At 40.3% G+C, this 14,920-nt stretch overlaps 1 protein-coding gene across 1 annotated transcript in view; it reads right to left on the bottom strand.

Moving 5' to 3' along the window:
• PHIP (pleckstrin homology domain interacting protein) overlaps window positions 1–14,920 on the bottom strand; it is a gene marked incomplete in the record, with an annotated part of 1,163,892 nt that overhangs the window by 684,314 nt on the left and 464,658 nt on the right. Inside the window, 2 exon segments of the mRNA XM_053710468.1 lie at window positions 13,100–13,198; window positions 14,131–14,171. Coding sequence (XP_053566443.1) covers window positions 13,100–13,198; window positions 14,131–14,171 — 140 coding nt within the window.

The following is a 14,920-nucleotide window of genomic DNA, read 5'->3' on the forward strand; positions in this document are numbered from 1 at the left end:
CAACAGGAATTGGGGGAACAATTCGATGATAGACAGTGGAAACAAATGTTCTACCGCACTCACAAAGTATCTGGGTCGGCTAGCATCTTGGAACTAAACTATAAAATCATAACAAGATGGTACCTGACGCCACAAAGACTGAAGTATATTTACCCAAACTCTCTAGGAGAGTGTTGGCGTGGGTGTGGAAAAGTGGGGAATATGATGCATTTATGGTGGGAATGTGGGAATCTCCATAATCTGTGGATAGAAGTAGAAAAATTGGGGAAATATTTATTTAACACGGAATATACATTAAGAGCAACCCATGTCTTATTTAACCAGAAACCGGGTAAGTTCTGTAAGATCAGGCAAGCAGTTTTCCAAATAGCCCTAAACAGTGCTAAATCCATAATAGCCAGACAGTGGAAGTTAAACACGCAATTCACGAAACAAATGTGGATAAACAGAACAGATTAGTTATTCTTTCTAGAAAAGTATGGTTTCTTTAGAAAACAAAAACTTGAGGTCTTCCACGATATGCAACTTTACTGGGATCAGTTCAAAACACATATTGCGCCTTCCATGTAGGTGACAATAGAATATGGGATCCATCCGTCCCCTTCCATATCTTTGAGTAACCAAGTATAAGAGCATAGATTATGGATTCTTGATATAAGTGGCATGAACCAGAGTCTGTATCATTAATAGTAGACTTAGTAAACACTGACCGAAAAGTTTATTGTTAAATGCTACCTTGTTAGTGTAGCATATTGTTTAGTTTTAATTTAAGTTTGAAATGTCATTATCAATGTTGATATATTTGTTAAACTTATTTTTGCCGAAGAATGTATGATGCCTTAACACTGGAATTGTCTTATTGGTTTACATTCTTGTAATATGAAAATCTCAATAAAAATATTAATAAATAAAAAAACCCTGTCCTTGTTCCGTCCGCGGAACTGGATGGATCACTCCCATAACTAGGAGGTCTTGCACACAGCGTAGGAATGCCTCTTTCTTTATCTGATTTGCAGATAGCCTTAAAAGATGAAATCTCCCTTGTGGAGAGGAAGCTTTGAAGTCCAGAAGATAGCCCTGAAATATGATCTCCAACGCCCAGGGATCCTGAACATCTCTTGCCCACGACTGGGCGAAGAGAGAAAGTCTGCCCCCTACTAGATCCGTCGCCGGATAGGGGGCCGTTCCTTCATGCTGTCTTAGAGGCAGCAGCAGGCTTTCTGGCCTGCTTGCCTTTGTTCCAGGACTGGTTAGGTTTCCATGCCTGCTTAGATTGAGCAAAAGTTCCCTCTTGTTTTGAAGCGGAGGAAGTTGATGCTGCACCTGCCTTGAAATTTCGAAAGGCACGAAAATTAGACTGTTTGGCCTTTGCTTTGGCCCTGTCCTGAGGAAGGGTGTGACCCTTACCTCCAGTAATGTCAGCAATAATTTCCTTCAAACCAGGCCCGAATAAGGTCTGCCCCTTGAAAGGAATGTTGAGTAATTTAGACTTTGAAGTCACGTCAGCTGACCAGGATTTAAGCCATAGCGCCCTACGCGCTTGGATGGCGAATCCGGAATTCATAGCCGTTAGTTTAGTCAAATGAACAATGGCATCAGAAACAAATGAGTTAGCTAGCTTAAGTGTTCTAAGCTTGTCAATAATTTCAGTCAATGGAGCTGTATGGATGGCCTCTTCGATGGCCTCTTCCAGGGCCTCAAACCAGAATGCCGCCGCGGCCGTGACAGGCGCAATGCATGCAAGGGGCTGTAAAATAAAACCTTGTTGAATAAACATTTTCTTAAGGTAACCCTCCAATTTTTTATCCATTGGATCTGAAAAAGCACAACTGTCCTCAACCGGGATAGTAGAACGCTTTGCTAAAGTAGAAACTGCTCACTCCACCTTAGGGACCGTCTGCCATAAGTCCCGTGTAGTGGCGTCTATTGGAAACATTTTTCTAAATATAGGAGGTGGGGAAAAAGGCACCCCCAGTCTATCCCACTCCTTGCTAATAATTTCTGTAAGCCTTTTAGGTATAGGAAAAACATCAGTACACACCGGTACCGCATAGTATTTATCCAGCCTACACAATTTCTCTGGTACTGCAACTGTGTTACAGTCATTCAGAGCAGCTAATACCTCCCCAAGCAACACACGGAGGTTCTCAAGCTTAAATTTAAAATTAGAAATCTCTGAATCAGGTTTCCCCGAATCAGAGATGTCACCCACAGACTGAAGCTCTCCGTCCTCATGATCTGCATATTGTGACGCAGTATCAGACATGGCCCTTACAGCATCTGCACGCTCTGTATTTCTCCTAACCCCAGAGCAATCGCTCTTGCCTCTTAATTCAGGCAACCTGGATAATACCTCTGACAGGGTATTATTCATGATTGCAGCCATGTCCTGCAAGGTAATCGCTATGGGCGTCCCTGATGTAATTGGCGCCATATTAGCGTGCATCCCCTGAGCAGAATCTTCTGGTGATATTTCTTTTATAGTTAAAGACTGATCTTTACTGTTTAAGGTGAAATCAATACATTTAGTACACATTCTCCTATGGGGCTCCACCATGGCTTTCAAACATAATGAACAAGTAGTTTCCTCTGTGTCAGACATGTTTAAACAGACTAGCAATGAGACTAGCAAGCTTGGAAAACACTTTAAACAAGTTTACAAGCAATATAAAAAATGTTACTGCACCTTTAAGAAACACAAATTTTGTCAAAATTTGAAATAACAGTGAAAAAAGGCAGTTACACTAACAAATTTTTTACAGTGTATGTAACAAGTTAGCAGAGCATTGCACCCACTTGCAAATGGATGATTAACCCCTTAATACCCAAAACTGAATAATAAAAGACAAAAACGTTTTTTTGTTTTTTTTTTGGTTTTTTTTCAAACAGTCACAACAACTGCCACAGCTCTACTGTGGCTTTTTACCTCCCTCAAAAACGACTTTGAAGCCTTTTGAGCCCTCCAGAGATGTCCTGGATCATGCAGAGGGAAGCTGAATGTCTCTGTCAGTATTTTTAGCTGCACAGAAAAGCACTAAAAAAGGCCCCTCCCACTCATATTACAACAGTGGAAAGCCTAAGGAAACTGTTACTAGGCAAAATTCAAGCCAGCCATGTGGAAAAAAAACTAGGCCCCAATAAGTTTTATCACCAAATACATATAATAACGATTAAACATGCCAGCAAACGTTTTATATTACATTTTTATAAGAGTATGTATCTCTATTAATAAGCCTGATACCAGTCGCTAAAACTGCATTTAAGGCTTTACTTACATTAGTTCGGTATCAGCAGCATTTTCTAGCAAATTCCATCCCTAGAAAAAACAGAATTTATGTTTACCTGATAAATTTCTTTCTCCAACGGTGTGTCCGGTCCACGGCGTCATCCTTACTTGTGGGATATTCTCTTCCCCAACAGGAAATGGCAAAGAGCCCAGCAAAGCTGGTCACATGATCCCTCCTAGGCTCCGCCTACCCCAGTCATTCGACCGACGTTAAGGAGGAATATTAGCATAGGAGAAACCATATGGTACCGTGGTGACTGTAGTTAAAGAAAATAAATTATCAGACCTGATTAAAAAAACCAGGGCGGGCCGTGGACCGGACACACCGTTGGAGAAAGAAATTTATCAGGTAAACATAAATTCTGTTTTCTCCAACATAGGTGTGTCCGGTCCACGGCGTCATCCTTACTTGTGGGAACCAATACCAAAGCTTTAGGACACGGATGAAGGGAGGGAGCAAATCAGGTCACCTAAATGGAAGGCACCACGGCTTGCAAAACCTTTCTCCCAAAAATAGCCTCAGAAGAAGCAAAAGTATCAAACTTGTAAAATTTGGTAAAAGTGTGCAGTGAAGACCAAGTCGCTGCCCTACATATCTGATCAACAGAAGCCTCGTTCTTGAAGGCCCATGTGGAAGCCACAGCCCTAGTGGAATGAGCTGTGATTCTTTCGGGAGGCTGCCGTCCGGCAGTCTCGTAAGCCAATCTGATGATGCTTTTAATCCAAAAAGAGAGAGAGGTAGAAGTTGCTTTTTGACCTCTCCTTTTACCTGAATAAACAACAAACAAGGAAGATGTTTGTCTAAAATCCTTTGTAGCATCTAAATAGAATTTTAGAGCGCGAACAACATCCAAATTGTGCAACAAACGTTCCTTCTTTGAAACTGGTTTCGGACACAGAGAAGGCACGATAATCTCCTGGTTAATGTTTTTGTTAGAAACAACTTTCGGAAGAAAACCAGGTTTAGTACGTAAAACCACCTTATCTGCATGGAACACCAGATAAGGAGGGGAACACTGCAGAGCAGATAATTCTGAAACTCTTCTAGCAGAAGAAATTGCAACTAAAAACAAAACTTTCCAAGATAATAACTTAATATCAACGGAATGTAAGGGTTCAAACGGAACCCCCTGAAGAACTGAAAGAACTAAATTGAGACTCCAAGGAGGAGTCAAAGGTTTGTAAACAGGCTTAATTCTAACCAAAGCCTGAACAAAGGCTTGAACATCTGGCACAGCTGCCAGCTTTTTGTGAAGTAACACCGACAAGGCAGAAATCTGTCCCTTCAGGGAACTTGCCGATAATCCTTTTTCCAATCCTTCTTGAAGGAAGGATAGAATCCTAGGAATCTTAACCTTGTCCCAAGGGAATCCTTTAGATTCACACCAACAGATATATTTTTTCCAAATTTTGTGGTAAATCTTTCTAGTTACAGGCTTTCTGGCCTGAACAAGAGTATCGATAACAGAATCTGAGAAACCTCGCTTCGATAAAATCAAGCGTTCAATCTCCAGGCAGTCAGCTGGAGTGAAACCAGATTCGGATGTTCGAACGGACCCTGAACAAGAAGGTCTCGTCTCAAAGGTAGCTTCCAAGGTGGAGCCGATGACATATTCACCAGATCTGCATACCAAGTCCTGCGTGGCCACGCAGGAGCTATCAAGATCACCGACGCCCTCTCCTGATTGATCCTGGCTACCAGCCTGGGAATGAGAGGAAACGGCGGAAACACATAAGCTAGTTTGAAGGTCCAAGGTGCTACTAGTGCATCCACTAGAGCCGCCTTGGGATCCCTGGATCTGGACCCGTAACAGGGAACTTTGAAGTTCTGACGAGAGGCCATTAGATCCATGTCTGGAATGCCCCACAGCTGAGTGACTAGGGCAAAGATTTCCGGATGGAGTTCCCACTCCCCCGGATGCAATGTCTGACGACTCAGAAAATCCGCTTCCCAATTTTCCACTCCCGGGATGTGGATAGCAGACAGGTGGCAGGAGTGAGACTCCGCCCATAGAATAATCTTGGTCACTTCCTCCATCGCTAGGGAACTCCTTGTTCCCCCCTGATGGTTGATGTACGCAACAGTCGTCATGTTGTCTGATTGAAACCGTATGAACTTGGTCCTCGCTAGCTGAGGCCAAGCCTTGAGAGCATTGAATATCGCTCTCAGTTCCAGAATATTTATCGGTAGAAGAGATTCTTCCCGAGACCAAAGACCCTGAGCTTTCAGGGATCCCCAGACCGCGCCCCAGCCCGTCAGACTGGCGTTGGTCGTGACAATGACCCACTCTGGTCTGCGGAATGTCATCCCTTGTGACAGGTTGTCCAGGGACAGCCACCAACGGAGTGAGTCTCTGGTCCTCTGATTTACTTGTATCTTTGGAGACAAGTCTGTATAGTCCCCATTCCACTGACTGAGCATGCACAGTTGTAATGGTCTTAGATGAATGCGCGCAAAAGGAACTATGTCCATTGCCGCTACCATCAACCCGATCACTTCCATGCACTGAGCTACGGAAGGAAGAGGAACGGAATGAAGTATCCGACAAGAGTCCAGAAGCTTTGTTATTCTGGCCTCTGTCAGAAAAATCCTCATTTCTGAGGAGTCTATAATTGTTCCCAAGAAGGGAACCCTTGTTGACGGGGATAGAGAACTCTTTTCCACGTTCACTTTCCAGCCGTGAGATCTGAGAAAGGCCAGGACGATGTCCGTGTGAGCCTTTGCTCGAGGGAGGGACGACGCTTGAATCAGAATGTCGTCCAGGTAGGGTACTACTGCAATGCCCCTTGGTCTTAGCACCGCTAGAAGGGACCCTAGTACCTTTGTGAAAATCCTTGGAGCAGTGGCTAATCCGAAAGGAAGCGCCACGAACTGGTAATGTTTGTCCAGGAATGCAAACCTTAGGAACCGATGATGTTCCTTGTGGATAGGAATATGTAGATACGCATCCTTTAAATCCACCGTGGTCATGAATTGACCTTCCTGGATGGAAGGAAGGATAGTTCGAATGGTTTCCATCTTGAACGATGGGACCTTGAGAAATTTGTTTAAGATCTTGAGATCTAGGATTGGTCTGAACGTTCCCTCTTTTTTGGGAACTATGAACAGATTGGAGTAGAACCCCATCCCTTGTTCTCTTAATGGAACAGGATGAATCACTCCCATTTTTAACAGGTCTTCTACACAATGTAAGAACGCCTGTCTTTTTATGTGGTCTGAAGACAACTGAGACCTGTGGAACCTCCCCCTTGGGGGAAGTCCCTTGAATTCCAGAAGATAACCCTGGGAGACTATTTCTAGCGCCCAAGGATCCAGAACATCTCTTGCCCAAGCCTGAGCGAAGAGAGAGAGTCTGCCCCCCACCAGATCCGGTCCCGGATCGGGGGCCAATATTTCATGCTGTCTTGGTAGCAGTGGCAGGTTTCTTGGCCTGCTTTCCCTTGTTCCAGCCTTGCATTGGTCTCCAAGCTGGCTTGGCCTGAGAAGTATTACCCTCTTGCTTAGAGGACGTAGCACCTTGGGCTGGTCCGTTTTTACGAAAGGGACGAAAATTAGGTCTATTTTTTGCCTTGAAAGGCCGATCCTGAGGAAGGGCGTGGCCCTTACCCCCAGTGATATCAGAGATAATCTCTTTCAAGTCAGGACCAAACAGCGTTTTCCCCTTGAAAGGAATGTTTAGTAGCTTGTTCTTGGAAGACGCATCAGCCGACCAAGATTTCAACCAAAGCGCTCTGCGCGCCACAATAGCAAACCCAGAATTCTTAGCCGCTAACTTAGCCAATTGCAAAGAGGCGTCTAGAGTGAAAGAATTAGCCAATTTGAGAGCATTGATTCTGTCCATAATCTCCTCATAAGGAGGAGAGTCACTATCGAGCACCTTAATCAGTTCATCAAACCAGAAATATGCGGCTGTAGTGACAGGGACAATGCATGAAATGGGTTGTAGAAGGTAACCCTGCTGAACAAACATCTTTTTAAGCAAACCTTCTAATTTTTTATCCATAGGATCTTTGAAAGCACAACTATCCTCTATGGGAATAGTGGTGCGTTTGTTTAAAGTAGAAACCGCTCCCTCGACCTTGGGGACTGACTGCCATAAGTCCTTTCTGGGGTCGACCATAGGAAACAATTTTTTAAATATGGGGGGAGGGACGAAAGGAATACCGGGCCTTTCCCATTCTTTATTAACAATGTCCGCCACCCGCTTGGGTATAGGAAAAGCTTCTGGGAGCCCCGGCACCTCTAGGAACTTGTCCATTTTACATAGTTTCTCTGGGATGACCAAATTTTCACAATCATCCAGAGTGGATAATACCTCCTTAAGCAAAATGCGGAGATGTTCCAATTTAAATTTAAATGTAATCACATCAGATTCAGCCTGCTGAGAAATGTTCCCTAAATCAGTAATTTCTCCCTCAGACAAAACCTCCCTGGCCCCCTCAGATTGGGTTAGGGGCCCTTCAGAGATATTAATATCAGCGTCGTCATGCTCTTCAGTAACTAAAACAGAGCAGCCACGCTTACGCTGACAAGGGTTCATTTTGGCTAAAATGTTTTTGACAGAATTATCCATTACAGCCGTTAATTGTTGCATAGTAAGGAGTATTGGCGCGCTAGATGTACTAGGGGCCTCCTGAGTGGGCAAGACTCGTGTAGACGAAGGAGGGAATGATGCAGTACCATGCTTACTCCCCTCACTTGAGGAATCATCTTGGGCATCATTGTCATTATCACATAAATCACATTTATTTAAATGAATAGGAATTCTGGCTTCCCCACATTCAGAACACAGTCTATCTGGTAGTTCAGACATGTTAAACAGGCATAAACTTGATAAGAAAGTACAAAAAACGTTTTAAAATAAAACCGTTACTGTCACTTTAAATTTTAAACTGAACACACTTTATTACTGCAATTGCGAAAAAACATGAAGGAATTGTTCAAAATTCACCAAATTTTCACCACAGTGTCTTAAAGCCTTGAAAATATTGCACACCAATTTTGGAAGCTTTAACCCTTAAAATAACGGAACCGGAGCCGTTTTAAGCTTTAACCCCTTTACAGTCCCTGGTATCTGCTTTGCTGAGACCCAACCAAACCCAAAGGGGAATACGATACCAAATGACGCCTTCAGAAGTCTTTTATAAGTATCAGAGCTCCTCTCACATGCGACTGCATGCCATGCCTCTCAAAAACAAGTGCGCAACACCGGCGCGAAAATGAGACTCTGCCTATGCTTTGGGAAAGCCCCTAAAGAATAAGGTGTCTAAAACAGTGCCTGCCGATATTATTATATCAAAATACCCAGAATAAATGATTCCTCAAGGCTAAATAAGTGTTAATATCAATCGATTTAGCCCAAAAAAAGTCTACAGTCTAAATAAGCCCTTGTGAAGCCCTTATTTACAATCGTAATAAACATGGCTTACCGGATCCCATAGGGAAAATGACAGCTTCCAGCATTACATCGTCTTGTTAGAATGTGTCATACCTCAAGCAGCAAGGGACTGCAAACTGTTCCCCCAACTGAAGTTAATTGCTCTCAACAGTCCTGTGTGGAACAGCCATGGATTTTAGTTACGGTTGCTAAAATCATTTTCCTCATACAAACAGAATTCTTCATCTCTTTTCTGTTTCTGAGTAAATAGTACGTACCAGCACTATTTGAAAATAACAAACTCTTGATTGAATAATGAAAAACTACAGTTAAACACTAAAAAACTCTAAGCCATCTCCGTGGAGATGTTGCCTGTACAACGGCAAAGAGAATGACTGGGGTAGGCGGAGCCTAGGAGGGATCATGTGACCAGCTTTGCTGGGCTCTTTGCCATTTCCTGTTGGGGAAGAGAATATCCCACAAGTAAGGATGACGCCGTGGACCGGACACACCTATGTTGGAGAAATATTAACTGCACATACCTTATTGCAGGAAAACCTGCACGCCATTCCCTCTCTGATGTTACCTCACTCCTCAGAATATGTGAGAACAGCCATGGATCTTAGTTACTTCTGCTAAGATCATAGAAAACGCAGGCAGATTCTTCTTCTAAATACTGCCTGAGATAAACAGTACACTCCGGCACCATTTAAAAATAACAAACTTTTGATTGAAGAATAAACTAAGTATAAAACACCACACTCCTCTTACGACCTCCATCTTGGTTGAGGCTTGCAAGAGAATGACTGGATATGACAGTTAGGGGAGGAGCTATATAGCAGCTCTGCTGTGGGTGATCCTCTTGCAACTTCCTGCTGGGAAGGAGAATATCCCACAAGTAATGGATGATCCGTGGACTGGATACACTTAACAAGAGAAAACTCCTTTTCCTCCAGTGATAGTTGAAATAATAGAATCCAACTGAGAACCAAATAAATTATTACCTTGGAAAGAAAGAGATAGTAATCAAGATTTAGATGTCATATCAGCATTCCAAGATTTAAGCCACAAAGCTCTTCTAGCTAATACAGTTAAAGACATGGATCTAACATCAATTTTGATAATATCAAAAATGGCATCACAAATAAAATGATTAGCATGTTGCAGTAAGCGAACAATGCTAGATATGTCAGAATCCAATTCATGTTGCGTTAAATTTTCCAACCAGAAAGTTGATGCAGCCGCAACATCACCCAAAGAAATAGCAGGTCTGAGAAGATGACCTGAATATAAATAGGCCTTCCTTAGATAAGATTCAAGCTTCCTATCTAAAGGATCCTTAAAGGAAGTGCTATCTTCTATAGGAATAGTGGTACGTTTAGCAAGAGTAGAAATAGCCCCATCAACTTTGGGGATCTTTTCCCAAAACTCTATAGATTTTGCTGGTAAAGGATACAATCTCTTAAACCTTGAAGAAGGAACAAAGGAAGTACCTGGCTTATTTCATTCCCTAGAAATCATATCAGAAATAGCCTCAGGAATGGGGAAAACACCTGGGGAAACCACAGGAGGTTTAAAAACAGCATTTAAACGTTTATTAGACTGAACGTCAATAAGACTGGTTACCTCAATATCCAAAGTAATTAACACTTCTTTTAATAAAGAACGCATATACTCTATTTTAAATAAATAAGTAGATTTGTCAGTGTCAATATCTGAGGAAGGATCTTCTGTTTCAGATAGATCCTCATCAGAAGAGGATGAATTATTATGTTGTTGGTCATTTGAAATTTCATCAGCTAAATGAGAAGTTTTAAAAGACCTATTACATTTATTTGAAGGTGGAAATGCAGACAAAGCCTTCAGATTAGAATCAGAAACAAATTCTTTAAAAATTTACAGGTATATTATGCACATTAGAAGTTGAAGAAACTGAAACTGGCAATGTACTATTACTGATGGACACATTATCTGAATGTAAAAGTTTATCAAATGACATTCAGTGACATCATTTCTACAACATTACAACAAATGCACTTAGCTTTTGTAGAACCGATGTCAAGCAGCAATGTTCCAGCAGAAGCTTCTGAGGCAGGGTCAAAGTGAGACATCTTGCAAAATGTAAGAGAAAAAACAACATATAAAGCAAAATTATCTATTTCCTTATATGACAGTTTCAGGAATGGGAAAAAATGCAAATAGCATAGCCCTCTGATAGAGAAAAAATCAAGAGGCAAACATCAATGGGGTATTGAAATAATGAAAAAGTTTGGCGCCAAAAAATGACGCACAACGTAACTAAACTTTTTTGGCGCCAAAAAATAACCGGAAATGACACACTTGCGTCACTAACGACGCAACCGCGTGAAAGGTCTCGGTGTCAAGTATGACGCCGGAAATGACGAACTTGTGTCATAGACGTACCTTTTCGCACCCAAAAAATTTTCGCACCAAAAAATGACGCAATAAAGTTTAGCATTTGTCGCACCCGCAGGCCTAATACCGCCCGTAATTTGTAAGAAGTAGTCAATTGAAAAAAAGACTAAACCCCAGGTAAGAAATAAATTTCATTTTAAAAAGATGTTTATATTCCCCAAATATGAAACTGACAGTCTGCAGAAGGAAATACATGAACCTGACTCATGGCAAATATAAGTACAATACATATATTTAGAACTTTATATAAATGCATAAAGTGCCAAACCATAGCTGGGGTGCCTTAAGTAATAAAAAACATACTTACCAAAAGACACCCATCCACATATAGCAGATAGCCAAAGCAGTACAGAAACAGTTATCAGTAGAGGTAATGGTAATTTGAGAGTATATCGTCGATCTGAAAAGGGAGGTAGGAGATGAATCTCTACGACCGATAACAGAGAACCCATGAAAATAGACCCCCGTTAGGGAAATCATCGTATTCAATAAGTGATACTCCCTTCACGTCCCTCTGACATTCGCTGTACTCTGAGAAGAATCAGGCTTCAACAATGCTGAGAAGCACATATCAACGTAGAAATCTTAGCACAAACTTACTTCACCACCTCCATAGGAGGCAAAGTGGAGGCAAAGTTTGTAAAACTGAATTGTGGGTGTGGTGAGGGGTGTATTTATAGGCATTTTGAGGTTTGGGAAACTTTGCCCCTCCTGGTAGGATTGTATATCCCATATGTCACTAGCTCATGGACTCTTGCCAATTACATGAAAGAAATGTTAATTAGGTTTATTGAGATGTGGGTGGTTAATATTTTAACGCGTTACAAACTTGATTATAGTATAGATAATGGTTTGTGCACAAACTGCTATACATAGGCATAACTTCATGATGTGGGCTAAATTACATTCTTTTAGCTCACTTTAAAGAGGTTTGATCAGTTATAAAACAGTTGCTTATTCCCCGCTGCCACCAGTGGAAAACATCAGGTTTCTCTAATACTTTTATAAGCAGTCATTTGATGATTGCAAAGGATTCTTTGATAACCTGACCACGCACTCAACAGGTAATTTGTGAACTGACACAGTATAAACTGCCAAATAGTGCTGAGCTTACACTAAAAACAAACACACTTTGCCCAAGGGCACGATACTGATCTCTATTTACTGACATCCATTATAATTTCCTTCTTGTACACAGAAGCAATAAAGAGTCCTACATATAAGTGAACCTAAGCATATGCTGGATAATATGTGTTTTTTTAATATAATTCTTCCCTTTATATTTTAGTTTAACCCATTAAAAGTTATGTTTTAACTTTAGATTTTTCCCTTCCTTAACGTAAGGGATTATCTGTTTCCAATACCCAATAAAATTTAAACATTGACAAGACATCAAGTGTCTATGACTCTAAAGTGCTATATGTGTATTCTTCTCTAGTGGGTTCTTTACCCGTTTTCGTCTACGAATTTGAATTCAATACACAGAACCATTACTCCTTATAGCTTGTTCCTGAAGCAGGAAAATTGCCATAAATAAGAGATTATTATAGTCTTTATACACAATAAGTAGTGCCATTGGTCATCCTCTGAAAAATGTCTTAGATTTCTGTTCAATGGGCCCAGCATTTTTTTATTATGATGCTCCAGTCCTTACTGCTACAGGAAGTAGGCTTATTAAAAAAAAACTTAAAACATAACAGATTACAGAAGAGTTGGCTGGATATGTTTGTTCCAGACTGGCAATAACTAAATAAGGATATATACAGGTCAATAAAAAAGGAGCAATAGTTGTACATTTTTGTTCACATGCAAATTATGGTGTTTGATGAGAGAAAAAATTGCACCAATATGAAACTCTATTTTCAATTATGCTATATCTCGTACATTAAAGCTACCTGCATATGTACACATGACAATGAATAAGCAACTATTGTTAGAGGACATCAAAACATGCTAGTTCAAAGCAATTCATTCTTGAGAATCATAAACTACATCTCACCCTGTTGGTCGAGTAGCCATATCTAACAAAATGCTCCTCCATTCTCTCTTCTTATATTGCCAAATACGAGCTGTACCATCCCGGCTTCCGCTAACAAACCTTTAGAATGAAGGAATATCAAAAAGTTATTTGCAAGCCCTGCTGTAAAAGAGATATTGAAAAAGACATTGTGCACCATCTTAAAAAAAGTTGTGTCAAAACTGTTTTTATTCTAAACAATGTTACAAAGAGTGTGTGTGTTTAGAACAGCAGCATTTTAACTATATGCAATTGAACACTAAGATTTTATATATATATATATATATATACACAGGTAGCCCTCAGTTTACGCCAGGGTTAGGTTCCAGAAGGAATGGTTGTAAATTGAAACCGTTGTAAATTGAAACCCAGTTTATAATGTAAGTCAATGGGAAGTGAGGGAGATAGGTTCCAGGCCCCTCTCAAAATTGTCATAAGTAACATCTAATACATTATTTTTAAAGCTTTGAAATGAAGACTTCAAATGCTAAACAGCATTATAAACCTAATAAAATAATCACACAACACAGAATATATAATTAAACTAAGTTAAATGAACAAAAACATCTGCTAAACAGCATTATAAACCTAACAAAATAATCACACAACACAGACTTCACTTTTTCTGCAAACAGTTCTGTCTATGCATTTCAATCTGGACTGATTTATAGACAGGAAGATCTTGTTCCTTTGAAATCTGCTCGATAGCTCAGGTCTGGTTAAACCGATTAATTTCAGCTTGCTTGGCTTTGCTGCAACACAAGCGGACAGCTCCACCTACTGGCTATTTTAATAAATGCACTGCTTCTCAATGTTTTTCAATAGCAGTCACATGACTGGGAAAAAAAGGTTGTTATTCTGAAACGGTGTAAATTGAACCGTTGTAAAACGAGGGTCACCTGTATGTATGTGTGTGTGTGTGTGTATATATATATATATATATATATATATATATATATATATATATATATATATATATAAAAATATAATTTTTTATTTTATTTTTTGCTTACCTATTACTTGTGTTAGAAAACTGGATGCTGTCCACCTTGTCCTAGATATAAATGAAACAAGTTTTTCAGTAGGGTGACGATGCAGGAAATTACTGCCTGCCACATATATGGAAAAACTGCTATGAAATCCTTCTCCTAAACTTCCATTCCATGCAGTTATACATTCTGTAGAATATCCTAATAGGCAAGATTGTTGCTCTTATTTTTTTCAGCAAAATTAAATAAAAGTAATGGAAAACACAATATTGTTTAATATGACGTCAAATCTGAAGTATAGTATAGTTAATACGACATTGACACGTTAATAAAATTCACTCTTATGAAAAAAAAAGAATGCATGCATTATCATTAGTGTGCTTATGAAAATACCGGATGCTTGATAAATAGACTGGGTGCTGGCAACCTAATGCCTGGTGTTCTACTGTAAATTTGTAAATAAAATGCATAAACACCACTAAGACATTATGGGCCATATTACGAGTGAAGCACAAATTGCGCTTTTGCAATATTTCCTCTCCACTCAGTAATACCAGCGCACGTATATGTGCACTGGTATTACAAGTTCAGTGCAATATGAACGTGACTTTGCGTTTGCATTGCAGGAAAGCTTTGTGCTTCCATATAAGCTCCAATGGGAGCCTCGTTCTCATGCTGTGAGAAACGGAAGAGAACCTAGCACAGCAAAAGGGGTAAATCGAGCAGCAATGGGATGCAAATAAAAAATATTTATGTATATACACATAAATATATATGTATATAAGCATATACATATATATTTACAGTTTTACCA

Source organism: Bombina bombina, chromosome 4 (genome assembly GCF_027579735.1).
Source record: "Bombina bombina isolate aBomBom1 chromosome 4, aBomBom1.pri, whole genome shotgun sequence".
NCBI classification, from domain to species: domain Eukaryota; kingdom Metazoa; phylum Chordata; class Amphibia; order Anura; family Bombinatoridae; genus Bombina; species Bombina bombina.